Source organism: Clinocottus analis, unplaced genomic scaffold, assembly GCF_023055335.1.
Source record: "Clinocottus analis isolate CAN_PGR_092001 unplaced genomic scaffold, fCliAna1.0.p SCAF_6, whole genome shotgun sequence".
Taxonomy (NCBI): domain Eukaryota; kingdom Metazoa; phylum Chordata; class Actinopteri; order Perciformes; family Cottidae; genus Clinocottus; species Clinocottus analis.
The window spans coordinates 6,363,027-6,381,919 of NW_027176218.1; the positions used below are offsets into that span (position 1 = coordinate 6,363,027).

The 18,893-nt window shown below is 44.4% G+C and overlaps 2 protein-coding genes across 3 annotated transcripts; one reads left to right on the plus strand and one right to left on the minus strand.

The window, feature by feature from the left end:
* The first annotated feature begins 3,485 nt into the window (after positions 1-3,485).
* Positions 3,486-12,969, plus strand: LOC137804431 (netrin-4-like). Its single transcript, XM_068603653.1, has 10 exons — positions 3,486-3,577; positions 3,784-4,334; positions 6,479-6,751; positions 7,577-7,703; positions 7,963-8,151; positions 8,960-9,167; positions 9,306-9,418; positions 9,568-9,636; positions 10,348-10,521; positions 10,887-12,969. The coding sequence occupies exons 1-10, from the start codon at positions 3,517-3,519 to the stop codon at positions 11,027-11,029; spliced, it is 1,908 nt and encodes a 635-aa protein (XP_068459754.1). The 5' UTR covers positions 3,486-3,516; the 3' UTR covers positions 11,030-12,969.
* LOC137804433 (methionine aminopeptidase 2-like) lies at positions 12,721-18,891 on the minus strand. Of its 2 annotated transcripts, none has more exons than XM_068603654.1 (11): positions 18,723-18,891; positions 17,856-17,969; positions 17,575-17,637; positions 16,836-16,938; positions 16,387-16,548; positions 15,987-16,168; positions 15,651-15,745; positions 14,923-15,019; positions 14,725-14,828; positions 13,521-13,636; positions 12,721-13,400 (listed from the first exon to the last, which is right to left on the minus strand). In XM_068603654.1, the coding sequence occupies exons 1-11, from the start codon at positions 18,889-18,891 to the stop codon at positions 13,148-13,150; spliced, it is 1,458 nt and encodes a 485-aa protein (XP_068459755.1). In that variant the 3' UTR covers positions 12,721-13,147. The 2 variants fall into 2 exon arrangements, with proteins under 2 accessions (XP_068459755.1, XP_068459756.1); XM_068603655.1 differs by having other exon boundaries at positions 17,856-17,966; positions 18,723-18,861.
* Positions 18,892-18,893: the final 2 nt, after the last annotated feature.

Consider the following 18,893-nt stretch of genomic DNA (forward strand, 5'->3'; position numbering starts at 1 on the left):
AAAGGCATCCTCATGATTAACAACTGCCAGCGGTCTTCAATCTGCTTCCCAAGGTCGCCATGTCTGTCACATCCTCATGAGCCAACCCATGTGACCCATGAGGCCCTGTGAAAGATTTACACCCTCAGTCTTTTTCATTGCCCCATACTGTGTACAATGGGAAACCGTTTCTTATGGGCTGTCTTGCACGGGCATTTCCTAATGAGCCCTGCACAATGAAGATCAAACAGTCACAACACTGACTTGTGCCAGCCGCATCTCTGTGTCCCATTTTAATACTGCATGCTAACGCTATAAAGTAAACTTTGAAGTATACACTATGAAGTATTTTTGAAAAGGTTAGTGTACAGAAGTTGTTTTTCTTGTGCACTTTTGAACCGACAGGAAATGACAGAACCTTGTGTGTGCTAATGAATGCCAATGTATTTGACTGAACTGCACTGTGTTGGTGGGGCTCGCACCACCAATAGCATGAGTGATGATACAAGTGATATCGCGAACAAATACAAAATAAGATAGGAAAATAAACACAATTTTGTTTAAACATGTTTAAAATGTCAACCACATTTGAAAGGTGAAATAAAGGCTAACTTTGCATTTGGTTATCTTCCTGTGTAACCTTCAAAATGTTCAAATAGTATTCAATACGCATCAGGGATACAGTGAGGACTTAACATATGTCCCATCCTCTATATAATATCATGTTATATGGAAACATGATCTGTAATATTCATAATTTCACCTTGTTTGACTGCAACTCTACTTTTTCAGCCATCACCTGTCGGATACAGGAACTCACACCTGCGTGTCTGTTTCCTCTCCCACTGTTCGTAATGCTGTATATTTAATTTGTCCTTTTTTTCATATCATGAGGCAGATGACATTAGACAGGTTCACTTTAACCCCCTGTGGCTTTTCCGTTCCGCTCCCATAACACTACTAAATAAACTGGGACACATCCGCCTGCCTGTCTTTTATGAAGGTGAAACTCACACATTTCCCCTATTTCTGTGTCCACTCTCAAAACTAGGCTGGTGCTCGGTCATCTGTTGAGTCTGTTCTGTGCGAGTGCGTCGAAAGGTGACGTGAAACGTAGAGCATAAACTTCCTGAAGTGTCTGGACGGAGTATAGGGTTGAGGTGGTGAGGGGAATGTCTGTGGAGGGCTAGTGGAGGCCTTTTGCTGTGCTACGAAGAATCAAAGGGCCTTTCAACTGTTATTGTATAAATAAATAACACTGCCATTGCCAAATGATCTCATCATGGGAAGAGTTGCATTTCAGGACTAATATTTACTGAACAAAGACCCTGTTTCATTTTTATGTCATTTCAGATCAAACCATCTGATAAAAGGAGGGGGGCGGGGGGAGGAGGGAGAATGTTATGGCTAGGAACAGAGCAGAGCAGGCAGACAGATAGCGGCGATAAACGTCGTAAAAATGGAATGAAGCGCAAGGAAAAGCAGTGACAGAAGGTGTTTGGAGCCTGTGGGCAAGGCACCGACCCTTCTGGCCTGGAGCATGTCTGGCTTTTTGTCTGGCTTTTACAGGAGAGTAGACAGATTACTTGCAAGGGTTGAGACGGTTCAGTGAGCTGAAGGTACTAGGTGACATGGCAGCTTGAGGAGAGGGGGGGGGCCATATCCTTTTACAGTCTGGAAATAAAGCAGGCCAGCGGCGGTGGAACGGCTCCACGTCTATCATCTTATTGGGCAATTAGATGACAATGTCACAGCAGCTCTGCTGATGTGGAGGTCCTGCACCAGACTGTTGCAGGCAGGAAGGTATTTTAGCACCAGAGGAGCATTTCTTCCCAATATTTCATGTGTTATTGAACTAACCCCTGCCTACCGTTATCATAACTTCCCTATTCTGCAGTATTCCCACATAGAAACATGAGCCAGTGGCTGTTCCATTGTAAAACACAAATAGGGTGAATTGGCACCGTCGAATTCAAGTTGTGTAATAACGAGAACAAAAAAGGAGAGAGTAAAGGGATTTCTTCTGTCACATGAGTTGCTTTCACCCTGCCAGGGGAATACATCACACGCTGGCCGACATTAGACATCCTTCCTCTGCAGCATTCTTCGCGGTGACTCCTGGGATTTGAGGATCGAAAAACATGCAAGTGACGTACAAAGAGAACAGCTCAAGGTGCATCACCCCTTGCCCCGGCGGATAATCGGGAGACAACCAAAATAACCCATGCAAATCTATAAACACCCGAGCATGAACCCTGTCCCCTTTAAACAGAGAAGACCCGTCACTGTGACGAGAGTAGCAGTATTCAAGGAATGTCCTGATCTGGGATGCCTTAGGGAAGAGACTGAGAATGCCCATGACTCCCCTTGTTGTGCTTTAACATATACACTCAATGAGTGGATGATTCATAAGACGGATAATATTCACAGTGAGGACAGATCACTCCTGACCTCATGCATTCACAGGTATGATGCAGATTCTCAATGACACTGTTCCCTTTTCATCCTCATCAGCCTGTCTTCAACCTGTCCTGTCTTTAGCAGTCTGCGTCCACATGTTAAGCTTTTACATGGTATCAAATCACAAAGTTACCTGTAGTGTCATATGAACATTACTGTTTTCTTCTTCTTGAAATGTGTCCATGGACTCAATGAGGTGACATCACTGTTGTAAGTTTTTTTTCTCTTCTTTTTAAATGGCATGCAACGGGATGATTATTGGGGTCAAGGGTTGTGTGACCCCCTCTCAAGGCCAAGGGCTGTTCTCTGTCTGACGGCGAGGCAGGTAAAGCGTGGTTAGTGAGCGGCAGTTAGAAATAAGTGGTGATATGTGGCAGGAATGCAACACAATGACGTGTTTGACGGCCAGCGCTCCAGTGCCTGGGTGGTTTGTCGAGGCAATCTAAATATCTCATTGTTTTGGACCACTGCTTTAAGACTCCACATCTGATGACAGCCAACTGCTTTCATCTGAGTGCAGAGGAAAAAAAGTGAACGCTTCCCAAAAAAAAAGAAAGAAATATGCAACTATTTCTTTAGAGGCTGATAAGAAATAGTCCGATGGTAAATGATGACAAAGTGTCACAGTCATAATCTTCATCATAATCACAACATTCCATTTAAAGCACTAGTAAACAAGTCTTCCAGGGTTTTGGTCTAGCTCTTTTTGAAAAGTCTGATTTTCGGTACCAGCGTGGGCGGGGACTGTGAGAAGACAAGAAGAGGAGGGCGGTGCTAACCTCTTCATATTCCCAAATGTCAATGAACTCACAGCAGATTGAACCCTGACGTGCGTGGGCTGGAATAATTCAGGGATGATGAGCGATCAGATAATATGAGTTAAATCTAGCGCGGCATTTCGACACCATGACCGACAGGATTAAGCTCACGTTGGAGTGTCTTGACTTTCTAAATAATTAGAACACTTTTCAAGATGTTGGATTATTAACTACTGGATATCCTTGGATAAAGCTGTTGAGGGCGCGTTCCAACTTTTATACCGGACAGGTAACTTCATAAGATAACAACTCCTTCAGGATGAGACTGTGGACTTTGCTCGTCATCATCCCGGTGTGCGCATCATCTCCTCTGCCAGCCGGTGAGTTTGAACTGTTACGCACGAACTTCATGAAGATCGGAATGAATAAAACGTTATATCCACGTGACGAGTGCACACCTTCATAGAAAGCAGGTTGGGGAAGCGGGACCTGAACTCACCACCTGTGTAGTAGTCTAACGGTTTGAACTCGTCTTCTCGCTTTCACTGACTTTATACTAACATGAACGCACCTGTTTTCTTACCAGAAACGACTAAATCCAAAGGTCCAGCTGTGGAGAGCCGCTGCTCAGGCCGAGCCTGCAACCCCCGCATGGGCAACCTGGCCCAGGGCAGATTGCTGAGCACCCAGTCGGTCTGCGGCTCCAACCTTTCGGAGCCCTACTGCGTCTTCAGAGAGACGGCATCGCCCCGCAGCAAGGAGTCCTGCCCTGCAGCCAAATGCAACAAGTGCAACTCTGCGAGCCCCGTCCAGGCGCACCCTCCCTCCTCCATGAGCGACTCTTCTTTCCGCTACCCGCACACGTGGTGGCAGTCCGCAGAGGGGGTGAAGGAGGAACTGCTCCAGCTCGACCTGGAGACGGAGTTCCTCCTCACCCACCTCATCCTGGTGTTCCGCTCCCCCCGCCCGGCTGCCATGGTGCTGGAGCGCTCCCAGGATCGAGGGCGCACGTGGAAAGCCCTCCGGTATTTTGCCGGAGACTGCGAGGAGCTGTTTGGCCTGGCAGAGGGGTCGCCAGTCGGGGGAGCAACGTGCACCTCCAAGTATTCAGGAGCTTCCCCTTGTACCAGAGGAGAGGTGAGTCCAGTGCCTTTGTTTTTGATAGTGTGTCTTTGGGGGCCACATGGAAATGCATATGTCACCACTTTTGCAGGTAAATGACAAAGAGAAGAAAGCTATCAACTAAAAACCTGTTTTACTTTTGACAGCTTTTACCCCCTTGTAGTTCCAACCTGAGTTTATCATTGTACAACAACACTGCAGGTGTAAATTCAACCCCCACCATCATCAGTTTGAATGAAACGTAACACATTTTCAGATGGACAGGACCTTGGTCCTGCAAGTCAAATGTAAAAGTTGGCACATCATTTTTAGGGAGCGAAGTACACTTAAACAGACAAGGATTTAAGTGTCTTCTCCTTGAAAATCTGTTGGCTGACATTTGAAAAGTGGTTTCTATATGATTTGATCGAAAATGGAAATTACAGGCAATACGATCATAGTGATGTTCTTCTGTGCAATACATCAGACAAACTTTAAGGTTTCCCGATGCGAAGGCCCAAGGTCAGAGGATGTGGTAGAATGTAAAGGTCCTACGAGGAAACTTTTTAATTTGTGATATTGGGCTATACAGATACATTTAATGGAAATTCAACATGATTTCACAGGAAGTTTGCGGACAATAATTACCATCCATCCCTAATCTTCATAAAATGGGAACTCTGTTATAGATGCACTTGTGTCAAGAGCCAATGACCAGTCCTCTTTGAGGTTGCTGTCGTTCATAGAAAAGGTTTAAATACTGGATGTGATTGTATTTCTCAGATCTGAGAGTGAGCACATCCAAACACACTGCCAGCACTTCACAGCAAAGTACGTTTCTTGGCACCGGTATGCACTATAAGCTGATATCACACAGCCAACTGAACACACAGCGGCTTTGTAAACTGACCTCCTCTGATGGGCCACGGAGACCTTTTTTTGTTAGGCCAGCCCTCTAAGCTGCAAACTGCTTTGACATGCACGGCTAGAATATCAATGTTTTACCTCTGATGTTCCCTCAAAGCATTTCTTTTTTTGAGCTGCTGCATCTTCACAGGGAGGTCTGAGCCAGATAACCAGCTATGATTAATTCATGAGCAGGCCATCCATTCACACAGATGGTGTGCGGACCACATTGGGAGGTTCTGGTTGAACGTCTTGAATGAATATGTGGCTTTGACTGATCTCATAATTGCAGTGTATTTGGAACAAGTATGTGTCAGCGCTCTTGTATGAGCCTGTCACCCTTTATAATTAGTGTATCTGTTGCTCAACATGCAAAAGACCCAAAATGTAGAGTTTCAATAAAGTACACGACAGGCATCATATACTTAGTTTAAACTCTCGGCTTGCTGTCATGAGACTGCAAATCAGAACGAGCTTGCAAGCTAGCTTTCGATCTGTCGAGTCGTTGTTGACTCATGACACTCAACAGATTATGTTTTAGTACAAAATATAGTATATTTATTTTGATACAGCATATGTCTCTCTTGTGTACTGAACAAATAATAAAGGATTTATTAAGGGTCGGTTGTACATGAAGCCAATTATAGTTTATCCCTTTACTGACACAACGAACTGCGAGATTTTAATTAAAAATGAAAACAAAGTGTATTTAGGATTTATAGTTTGTTTTTGTCCACATCTCATCCACTCCTTTTCTTTATGACAGATTTAATTCCAGATTTTTCCTGATATTTCTCATACTCGTATGTGGGAAAAAGTAGTATGTCAAAAAGAGTCATAATATAGTATGTCAAAAATAAGTAAAGAAAAATCATAGTTTCAAACAAAATCATAGCTTGTCAAAAAAAACAAAAGTCATAGAATAGTACTTTAGAAGAAACTAGCATGAAGCTCAAAAACAATAAAACTCAATCACTTCATCTTGCACCTGAAATGATTTCCTTGTTTTTCATCCCAACAGAGAGGCTATATCTGAAAGATCAACACAGACTTAGTGTCCATGTTTATATTGGAGCTAGTCAGATTTTCCAGGAGCTGCAGCTATTTGAGGCGCACAAAAGGCGAACCAGATTGATGCCTGTTTTTCATTCGGCAGACCGAGGAAAAAGAGAAACTGATATAATTTATGTTTGCGTCATGGTCTGTCAGATTCTCAAAGGTCCGTTTTCTTCCGCTTGTTATAGACACATATTTGAAGACATGTTCTCCTCCAGGTGATCTATCGAGCTTTGTCACCCTGGAACTCAGTGGATCCATATGGACCAGCCGCCCAGGACCAGCTCATGATCACCAACCTCAGAGTGCGTCTGCTGCAGCGCCAGCAGTGTCCCTGCCAGGCCAAACACCCTGAGGCTGCCGGCCTCCCCACAGACCACTACGCCATCTATGATTTTATTGTCAAGGGCAGTTGCCTTTGCAATGGACACGCTGACCACTGCGTCCCAGCCGGGGGCTACCGACCCGGCCAACAGAAGACCAGCAACATGGTGAGGGATTCTGAGCTGGATTTTGTGAGTTTACAGCTCGCAGGTGCACAATACTCCACGAAGAAAAAGCTCTTGTTCTTCTGTTGTGAAAACTTACTGAGATGTTGTGTCACGCTGAAGTCTGCCCGGTGGCTTTATTTCGTCTCCATCGCGATTTGTTTATGTGGTGAGATTGGGAGTAGAGGGTTCGGGGTTTTGTTCCCACCACTCCTTTGTTACTCAGCTGTGCGCTGGTATGTGCCGCTGAAGGCTGCAGTGAAGACTGGATATTAGGCCACGGCTTTACCTACCATTACAGGGATTTGAGTGTGTGGAAACCTTAATTATGGTATTCAGCCCGATGCGTTACCAGCCCATAGTCTCTGTTGGGTTACTCTCTTTACTGTAAATGGAGACAAGAAGAGCTTGTTTGATTTCAACATGGTCTAAAGAGGTGTAGACATGCTACACAGGCGGGAACACGCTGCACTGTGTGTACCCGCCGTGATTGTGCATGTAGATGTTAGTATGTTGCAATGCTTAAGAAGTGTTACACACATCACAGGCTCACTCAGCCTCAATGAACAGTGCACATTCACAACAGGCCCCACATTTATTTAAAAGGCTGAAGTTTCGATCTCAGTTGGACTATCTTTAGGCCCAAATGGTTTCAAATGGTTAACAAATCCACATTACATCAACGGGCTGGTTTAAAAGGAACACAATGAAAATGTACTACTCGCTCACTTTCCTCTCAGCATTGTTCTCGAGCCAATTGAAGACACGTACAGTCATTGAAAGAAGCATGCAGATACAATGATGTGAACATGTTTCTTTGCCTGGCAGGTCCACGGCAAGTGTGTTTGCAGACACAACACTGGCGGTGAGCACTGCGAGCGCTGTGCCCCTCTCTACAATGACCAACCATGGCAGGCTGCCAACGGCATCACAGGGACGCCACATGAGTGCCAGAGTGAGTGATGGAGCAAGAGAGTCAAATGCAGAGTAGGACACACAGCATGTCGACGTATCTTGAAAATGAATTTAGTTTCATAAATCACATGACCTTTCAGATGCTCAAGCGAGATTAATAATAGAGCAGTTCCTCTTTTTTTTATGTCAGCTATATGCTGTAAGAGTTATCACTGCTATCTCCAGGGCTTTGAGAGTTCATCGGAGCAAAGAACAAAACGCCTCAGTGTGTTTGATTGTGCATGTCCTTCCAAACACAGAGTGCAAGTGTAATGGGCACGCCAAGAGCTGTCACTTCAGCCGTGGGTTGTGGCTAGCGACCGGACGGCGGAGTGGTGGCGTGTGTGACGACTGCCACCACAAGACAGAGGGCCGTCACTGCCAGAACTGTGAGAGGGGCTTCTTCAGAGACCCCAGCCGACCAAAAACTGCCCCTGACTCCTGCAAAGGTAAATCTTTTTTTCTGCACAGTGGAGCTCTTTTCTTCTTCTTCTTCCTCAAACCATAACTCTGTATGGATGAATGCCAGCAGAGAATTCCAATTAAGAGAGAGAGTCTTTGGTATTTTTAAGACAGTAATGGAGATTAGATTTTTCTTTGGACTCTCCAGGCTAAAGCAGATTGAGTTATAATTTTCCCTCAGCACCTTTCTGAGTCATTGCCTCCCCAGCGAAGAGATAGTGGGACGACTGTAGTCCGCTCCTTAGCAGGAATGACGGAGACCGCACTGTTGTTGGAATGTGACTGTAATTGCAAACAATGGAGGAATTTCCCATGGACCATGCGAGCACATTTTTCTCATTCTTGCCCTTTCACCCCACAAGGTATGCTGAAGCATTTTTAAGACCAAACATGCCGTTTTTGGAAACAGATGAAGCAAGTCTGTAACAAAAAGTCCATCTGTCATCACGAGGGACCATCAGGCGGCAGGTCTGACAGCGTAGAGCGGGAGTGATTCACTGTTTGTTTTTTGCTGCAGCCGCTCAGAGCATGTTGCGGACAGACTCCCGGTGTGTTGCTTGTTAAAGGAGGATGATACAATACAGTACACTTTTTATATTGCCACCGGAGTTCACTGTGTGCAACTCTAAATGTGTTTGTTTGTGCTTCTACAAGTGTGTTTGTCCTTTGCATACATGCAGGCTCAAAATGTAAACTGAGTTCGTATAGCTCTGAGCCAGAGAAGCAGACATGTCTTTTGACCTACAAACAGAGATGTTAACACGCAGCCCTATTGCTCTGCTCTCTCCTCTGCAGCCTGTTCCTGCCACCCTGTAGGCTCCGTCCTCTCAGGAGGGAGCGCTCTCTGTAACCCCAGCAGTGGGGAGTGCACTTGCAAGCCCGGTGTCGGAGGTCCCCGCTGTGACAGCTGCATGCTGGGATACTGGGGGCTTCACGAATACGGCTGCCGTCCATGTGACTGCACGGGGGACTGTGACCCCTACACCGGTGACTGCATTTCTGAGTGAGAGCCAAGACTTCATACCATATCCATAAGTATTTTTCTACTTGAATCAAGTGATATATGGCTTAGAGGTGGAGTGCATTCTGGATGATTAACCGTAGAGCGCTGCCTCTGACTGGTTTTACCTCTGCGGCACAGCTCAGATGTGGAGGTCTTCTATACAGCCACTGGCCACATGGGACACAGCAGCAATACGAGGGAGACGGCACTCTTTAGGCTAGAGGAGCTTTTCTCTGCACTGCACCACTCTGGTAAGTCACAGGTCATATCACACAAAATACACTGCACACTCATCAGCCCACACAGAGGAAATGCAGCTGTTTTGATGGTGAAATCTATACATCATGAAGAAGTGATTGATCTGATTCATATTCATTACGTTTCATTTTTTTTTTTGCAGAGAAATGTGAGTGTGTAGAAGTTACACTTGGCAGCCCTAAACTCTTCTGTGCTGCAGAGTATGACTATGGTAAGTGCTATTGACAGAGGGAATGCATTCACTACGGTGTGAGCCTGTCATGGTGATGTCTATGATACAACTCAAAACGTTAGTTCCACTTCTATCTTGTCTAGTGATTCCATAAAGTTTTCTTCCAATAACATGTTCTTCTTACATTTGCTCTCCCTCACTAAAATACATCACGTTCATCACTGAGAGAGATCTATCAAATGCGTTGAACGCTTTTTCTTCCACATAAAAACATTGCGAAACCAATTGAAATTTCAATTGTTTACGTCCATGTTCACTTGCTATAAGTCTTCTTCTGGTGCATTGCTGCAGTTCTTGGCACTCAAATGCCACTTGTAGATCAGTGAGAAACCGTTGGCATCAGGACAAACAAAACAGGGACCCACTCACAAAAACATTGCTCAATAGCGCTTCCAGTGGTCAGAAACTCCACAAGGTATCTTTAAAAGAAATGTTGGATTGCACCTCAAGGTCAAAATTGATGCAGCAGAGGCAAAGATTTTTATCCTGACGTTTTATCCTGACGTCAACACTGGTTATTTTCTTCGACTTAAAAAGCCGATCCAGGACCAAAGAAGACTTTTACACAACTGTTTACAGAACATTAACTCGTCCTCTTCATGGCTACTAAACTGTAGTAAAAGTTTGAGAAGTGCAAATGTTATGTGGTAGTTTTCTTTTGTTGAAGATCTGTTTGTGTTCCCTCGGCAGTGCTGGTGGTGAAGGTAATGTCAGCTCACGATAAGGGCTCCCATGCAGAGGTAGAGGTCAAGGTCAAGAAAGTCTTGTACCAGAACCCCCAGATGAAGATACAGAGAGGAAGCGTTACCCTTTACCCGGAGTCCTGGACCACCCATGGCTGTACCTGTCCCGTCCTCAACCCAGGTCAGCTGCAGCCCCTTCCAGTGGGCAACGTTGAGAGAACAATCTGCCATCTTTGTGCTGAATAGAGGATCTTTGTTGCTGCTCATGCAGGCTTAGAGTCGATTCCCACGTCCCAGCATCACTCATTGAGATTGGACATTTACAGTTTAAAGATTAGAGCCAGCTCTCTGTTATGAGACTGTTTCACATCAAACACATTTACAATAATCATTTCTGGCAACACTCTTTCAAACCGACTATAACAGCACAGAAGTTAGCTGATTGATTATAGTTACATAATCTCCTTTTACATGAGGGGATTTTCTGTGGCATTCTTAGCAGACTTGAGATTCAGTAGGGTTTATGCTCTGCTCCTTCTTTTCCAGGATCTGAATATGTTGTGGCTGGTCATGAGGACTGGAAGACCGGCCGGCTGATGATCAACACCAAGAGCCTGATTAAATCATGGAAGTCAACCCTGGGGCGTAAAATTCTCCACATCCTCAGAAATGACTGTGGCCGCCGGTAGGGCAACGATAATGATCTGTGACAGAATGAACAGAGGGACTGATCGAATTAGGCATTGCTTTGACACTTAAATGAAAGCCGAATCTAATGCCCACTACAAGGATTTTACTGTTTCTTTTGTGTCTCAAGTGGAGTGCACATCCTCAGGAAACAGATTCAATGCCACAGTACTGCGGTTGTTAGCCTGAGGTAGAAGTAAGCACATACCTCACCAGACTCCAGTCACTTAAGAGTAGAAAAAGAACAAAGCCCTTCATCTGAACAAAGACAAAGCTTATGGTGAACCTTCATTCCTGTGTACAGTATCATATTATCCAGGTTATTTATAAAGAATAAGCGACGCATGTTTAAAAACTCCATTACACTTTATTTCCTGGCCAAACGTTCTGTCTGCGTTGACGAGCCAGTCACGTCCCACTGCATCAATTTCACTGAGAGCTGTTTACTTTGAAATCCTGAAAAAGGCGCAGAGTAAATTATCCTTGTCGTCTCACAGATATTGACGATAAATCATGAATGAAGTCAACATCCGAATGTGTGCGAGTGTGGATGTGTGCGTTCGCTTGATGTCCTTGGCAGGGAGTCGGGGACTGTGCAGGTCACAACAAGCAACTCCTGGTTGAGGGGAGAGGATGAAAAAAAACATTAAAGGAATCAGACAGCTTAATCTGAACAGCTCTGCTCAGCGCCGGCGAACTCGGCAGCCTGCTGTCTGACGAGAGCAAAGCACACACTCTGCTCCGCCATCTCAGGCCTGTCGAACAATTTACCGGCTCTAACACTTGGGATTGAGTTTGCTCTCCCAGCTGGTTCAGCTGCAAGAGTGGACCATTGTCAGCTCGCGCCAGTCAGATTCTGTGAGGATTTTCGGCTGTCCTCGTTCGAACCTGCTTCCTTGTGAGGAGAATTTACTTAACAAGGCCTCTCCAAACCCGACCCTGTGGGAGCCAGTGTCTGTATGTGTTTGTGTGTGTGTTTGTGTGTGTGTGTGTGCGTGAGAACGAGCACATTCCCTTCAACATATGCTCCTCTTTTTGGCCTGTGACTCGTGCCGCTCCAAAATAAACATGTATTAAAAGCGATTGACATCACAGTATATCAGCAGGTCCAGAGTCCACGGGTCCAGTTAAGAATAGGTCTGGCGCGCTGTCTCCAAGGAGAAGGACATACTCAGTGAGGAGACATAATGCATTCCTCCAACATGACATCAACGCTCATGTCCTTGTCCCAAAGACTTTACCAAAAATAAGAGAAATGGGCTGGAGATTTTCTAGTAAAAGACAAAGTCTTGATGTATTTAGCGTACATGAATGTATTCTGCCATCAATGTGATATTTATATTGCTATTTCTGTGTGTCCTATGTGGGGTTTTCTTTCATCTAAACTACAAACACAACAAATTAGTGTGCTCATTCTTGATGCTACAAAGGAAATCTGCTTCTTTCCGTGGTGACATGATGCTGAAGCACAAGTCTATGAATAGCTTGATATGTCTACCGGTAATATCTTCACTAGCGACTGATGTTTGACCCGTGTTTTAGTACCGCCCTCCTTTGGTTAAAGAAGAGAAATACACTTTCTTATCATCAGCTATTTGTCATGTAATTAAGTACTGGGAGCTCTTTTGCAAATATGCACACAGTAATTGATGCAAGATTTATAACAATTTATTTCTTACAAAACTGCTTCAAATTAAAATAGAGCAAAGAACTGTAGAAATATAAATATTTCATTTCAGTTTCCTCTCAAGGTCTTAACAAGGCATGAAGCTCAGCAACTTTAGGCGAGGTGGTCGACAAAACCTTTTTTGCATGTTTCTTTTGCATATATTTGTTTCGCATATTTCCTAAAAGCGGCACATACAAATGTGACTAAAATGGCAACACTACCTTTGTTACAGATATACCCTTTGTCTACTGGCTCGATCCTTTGGAAAATAAATACTAGTAAGCTACTGCCATGACACAAGTCTTTTGCTTTTGCCAGAATAATTACCTAATGGTATTTAAGCAGTGGACATTTAGGTCGGAGAATTATTGCATAATTGCTATCAGTCCGCAGAGGTTCGTTGTCTTTGAGCCGATGCTCCCCCTTGCTCGCCTTGAGTTTATGCGCATGATTAGAAGTCGTCTCCCCGGCTCACGACCTCCTTGTAGGTGGGCCTGAGTAGGATGGTGTGCTCGTATTGGGCGGTGTAGCTGCCCTTGATGTCACAGAGAGGCGGGTACGGGTCCATGATGCCAAGGTCACACAGATTCTTCAACGCCATCAGGTACTTGCTCTCACCCAGGCGGTCCAGCCAGCGCCGGCAGAATGCCAAAGTGCCAAAGTTCTCATTGATCACATTCAGCAGATGTTTAGCCCTTGGAAGTCTGCAGCACAGTGACAACAAAAAGTCCACATGCAGTGAGACAAACTGGAGATTAACTCTATAGATGTACACGATCATTCAGTGACGCTGTAGTCGCAATGATGGAAACAGCAGCGCCAACCTTATTGGTACGTGTCCAACGTTGAAGTTTTTCATGTAATGTGAGCACTCCATGTCATCGTGGACTGCACCTCTTCCCGTGCTGCCAAATGTCTCAATGGCGTAAGCTTCACCTTCCTGAGAGGCAACAAAAACAGATGGACCAATAACTTAATTTGCTGGTTGATGTAAAATGAAGAATAACTATGAAAATCTATGCACCATTATGCAGAGCTGAGTGGGTGTGACGTTACTGAAAGGACAGAAACACTCCAGGGGGACTCAGAGTAAATTTAATAAAAAAAAACCTCAGGATGTCAGCAGCTGACATATTCATGTGCAGTCTATTAAGGGCAGCAGTGTCCTTTGCAGGGCAGCGCCTTGTGCGAGTTGATTGGCTGGGTTTCATTGGCGTTTTGTGTCTCTACCAGCGCGTGGCTGTTGTTCGAGTCCCTGTGGCATTAGCTGATAACACTGCGACACCCCCTCTCACTGCACCGATAATCAGTCAAAGTGCGAGCAGCTCCGTGGCACGCCCAGCTGCCACTCTCTGATCACAAAGAGGGTAATGGCCCTGTTACGGCAACACACTTGAGCTAAAAATACAACACACAAATCTGCAACCTCAGCAGCGACCCCTCCCCACCCCCTAACCCTCCTGCAACCATCAAGTAGAATGCTCGACTCAGCAACTTGCCAATTAAAATGCTCAGTTCTGTCCAAATACAGTTGTGTGCCGCAGCTGTGCAGGTGCGAGGCGGGCGTGGATCTCAGCGGAGTCCTCGACAAACGCGAGGCAGTGCGGAGCCATGTTTATCCTTGGTGAAGGGCCAGCCTGTTAATGAGCTCTGGATGCCCACAAATCAGTACTCGTACGACGAAATGAGGAGCTGGAGTTTTAACAAGTGTTGCTACTCGATGCGGCTGGTAATTCCATTAAAGGTGTAATTAAAGTGCTGACGAAGGGTGACGAAGAAGCTGATAAAGCAGTGAATGGGAACACTTCTCTACACCCCGTCGTAACCCTAACCAAGCACATGTTCTCCCAATTACACTTAAGATTTAAAAGCGTTTATTTATATACAAGGTCAAGCAGCTATTATGACAAAAAGACAATACAAAATTTCAAAAAAAAGTCTTGTTTTGTGCTCCAGAATCTCATCACATCCACATTTGACAAAGATCAAATGACATTTTGAGTAAGCTACAGTCGCTGCTGTACAAACCTCCATCCGTGTGGCTTCTCCGCCTTTAACAATGGGGACTGTCTTCCCTGAGTGTATCCTGTACTGTCCAATAGAGTGGCCGTTGAGATTCCTGATTGGCTTCACTATAAAGAGAACACCACGAAGAGGTTGAATGAATCGAAAGAAGCACTGAACCTGTGCATGAAAGAAAAGAGACGACTCATGACCGCCTATTACCTTGATATGTTTTCCCATCTATCTCCACTTCATAAGACTCCATGACTTCCTGAATGGTCTCACCAACATCGCACAGGCGCACATCAATTCCTGCAAACTGAGGCAGAGAGGCATACGCATGCATCATATGCGTCATAACTTGAGAAGTAGCTGCCATGTGAGTTTATCTTATGCTTGCGTCTAAATATTAGTTCCTCGGATGTGAATCCGTGAACACTTTAATGAGTTGTTTCTAAAGTCTGAACAAGAAACAAAACCTAAACCTTTTTGTACTTTATCGATTATTACAACTTCCTTATCTCCTGATTATTTAAGTCTCTGTGGTTATATAAGCTGTACATTGTACCTGTTATACTTGTCTTTCATTTTCCATATATTGTATACAGTATTTTAGTTTTTGAGCCACTGATTTTAAAGACCATGAAGGATATTTTCTTTGTTTTTCATGCCATTGAGTGACACAGTGTGCACATTGATTTGTGCACATTTGCAGCATTTGACTTATCTGTTAGTTTTTTTAATTGCTGTGACACTTCTTTATTTTCCAATGTTTCTTATATTATCATTACTTCCTCATTGTGTACATATTCTGTAAAGTTATTTGGGTTATATTAATATAAATGACCGTATCATGTCTTTTTATGTCACATTTAGCCACAGATTGTTTACTGGGAAGCAATTATTGCTTCCCAGTGTGGTGGTGGTGGTGGTGGGGGGGTCTGTATTACCTTGATGCCGGTGTCAGTTGCGTCTCTCACAGCCTCCAGCAGCCTGTCGTACTTTGGATTGAAAGTGACAGTGAAGGCACAGTCTATTATTCGACCTAAAACACCAAAAACTTGGGTTACTCACAACAGCTTCTGTGAGTTTGTCATTTAGAAGAAATTGTCCATGTTGTAATAATCAAAAAAAAAGTCTAAGTTAATTAACTTGCGAGAACAGATTATTCCAGGCAGTGAGAATTATAATGTGATTATCATTTTACCGTGTCATAATAAATGCCAAGTGTCAAAAGGCATAGCCGAACTCAAAAAGCACTTAAAAAGTTATTAGCGAGCTCGAACCGTTGACGTGTGTTCCAAAGTCAATTTTGCAGACGTCGTCGTAGCGCAGCACCGTGAGGTCTCCTGCGTTCGGGGTGTAGTGGGCAGCACAGTGGTTGATGGAGCAGCCGGTGGGGAAGGCCAGGCCGGCCTTTAACCCGTTTTCTTTGATGAGCCTCCTGGAGCAGTCCTCCAGCTTCTCACTGCCAGAAACAGAAAGCAGCACAAAGGGTGACGATGGAGGGCCGGAAAACAATGAGAGTATTGTTTGATGATTTTAAAACGGTGCATTGCAGGCGAGGACCGAGAGGTGCAGAAACCATGCCAATGTCGGTCACAAATCAAACCGGACAGGTAAGAGCAGCCGAGATTTAAGTCCATTAAAGAGTGCTCAGGGACAATATTTCTGTGCATGTCTCACCAGATGTCAATCATGGTCATCCCTGGTTTGATCCAGCTCTTGACATACGAGCGGACCTGCCGATGTGCCTCAGCTGCTTCCCTGAAATCACTCCACATCTCGTCGTTGGCCCCGTCCAGCGCCCGCTTCTCTTCACTGGTGGTCCGCCACGCTGCGCTGCGCCTAGCGGGAGGCAGGCACACAAAGAGGAGAAACTCATTATTTTCTCATTATTCAAATATTTGTCACGAGTATATGACACGCTGCACAAACCCTGCACAGGTGAGTGTTGCGTTGTTAAACCTGCCGACATTAATTTGCTCCTCAACAGGAAATTAACCCACACACTAAACGTTGCACCTCGTCACGTTATCCATGTGCTCAGCAGAGAGACAGAGAGACCTGGATAAAAATACGTCACACAGTGGAGGACTACTGCTGAGTGTGAGGGACGATGTGAGGTCACATACCCGTCTTTTGATGGTGGATATTCACACTCCTCTCCCTTTGGAAAGTCTCCGCTGGGATAGAGCTCACAAATAGGGACTGAGGGAGGGTCAGTCTGCCCCTTCACTGTGACCCAGATAGTGAGAAGGAGAAACAGAGGAAAGCAGCCGGAGAGAAAAAAGAATACATAAGTTATCCTCCTCATGTCCATGACATTAGCATTTCAACATATAGCCAGGGAATACAGGACAGTTCCTGACTTACATATCTAATAAAGCAAGACGTCCCCATGAGTAAAAGAAGTCCATTAAGTAATATTGAAGGACATATTGGAGGCAATATAAAAGCACACACATATATATATATATATAGTTGGTTATAACGATATAAGACGTACTGAGTATGATGTCATGAATGTTGACCTGTCTGTCCGACTTGCACGGTCCTGAAGTATATTGTCCTACATCATTATTACAGTCATGACACTAATACACTAAGTCAACCTGATCTGTGCACCTGTTGTATGTACCTGTGATTCAAATTGAATCTGAAGCAGTCCATTTAAACACTGAGAGGTTTTTTTTCTAAAGGGTTTTTAGAGCGCTGTCAGTCCATCAATAAAATCTGATGTGCCATTGAAACGATACATTTTCTGGATGTGAAATGCAGTTTCTGTTCAAATTCAAACTTGAGTAAATGTGAGTGTGGTCCATGTAATCTGCAGACTTTGATACATTTGCTGCACTGAGACAAACGGCTTACATCCTTTCTTTTTTTTCTTCTTCTTCTTCTTTTTTCCAGCTGGGTTCTCTCCTTCTTCCCCATCTATTGAAAGCATCATTAGTTTCAATACATTTTGTAAAGTGAGACATATATTATATAGCTTGGGCACAATTCCCAGTGTGCTACTTAAAATCAGATATCACATTGCAGATATGGCTGAATTTTCCTGTGCACCTTCAGGAGCTTAAAGTTCAACGCAGTCGCCACTGCAGATGATGATGATGATGATGATGATGACGCTGGTGGTGGTGAGACCTTACCTTCTTCTCCATCCTCCTCCCTCTCCTTGTCCTCCAGTGTTTGCTGCTCCAACTGTTTTATCACATCACCAACACCTCCGGTTTCTCCATCGCCCTCAGCTTCATTTGTCCCTGCTGCAAAGTCACACACACACATGGATGCATGTGCAGGTGAACATGCACGTGTGCATCGATGGCATGCATGCATACATGCATGCATGGACACACACACACACACACACACATAGAGTGAGTACATTATTTGTGGTCAGCCATTTCAAAAAAGTGCATCGACTACGATCTCAACTTGGCAATGCCTGTGCATACATTTTCTTTCAGAGCCAATATCCTCAAGGGCACATGTACCTTGCAGCATTGTGACATGTAGCCGTTCAAAGACAGAGCAGTGTGGAAAAAATACTTTACCTATGGCAGGTTGAAAAAGTCAGGCTTTTCAGGATTTTATTTTTTTATGTTATGAGGCAGTATATGGCTTGATGTTTGTGGTTTTTTTAATAAATATCACAGTGTTTGTCATCTTATTGCACTAAAACTGTGGATACTTTCATTACATAATTTCATGCAGCTTAGAGGGGGATTTATGAAACATATTTAATCTGAAGTAAAATTAAATTGTATTCCACCCATATCTTCAAATGGCAGCTTTTAATCAGTTTTTGATAAATTCCTATTTTTCAGAGATTGTCCCGTTTCCAAATGAGCTCAGCTCCAGCCGCTCAGAGTTGGGACAGCTGGACAGGAATGCCATCTGACAGGTTGGAAAGTCTCCTGTCCCGCATGATGCTCGTGCTCTACATCGAGTGGCACTAAAGAGGAGACACATTTGCGCTATATTTTCCAAACCAATTCTCTAGGGATGCCTCTTACCTGCTGCGGTGGTCTTATTCTTCTTCTTCTTTCTTCTCTTTTTCTTTACTGACTCTGGGGCTTCCGGGTCTTCTCTCTCCTTGTTCAAGTCGTCCCCATTGAGAAGTTGAGGCTCCACATCCCGCTGTAGCTCCGCCATGATCAGCGACTGAGAGATGAAGTGACGCATAA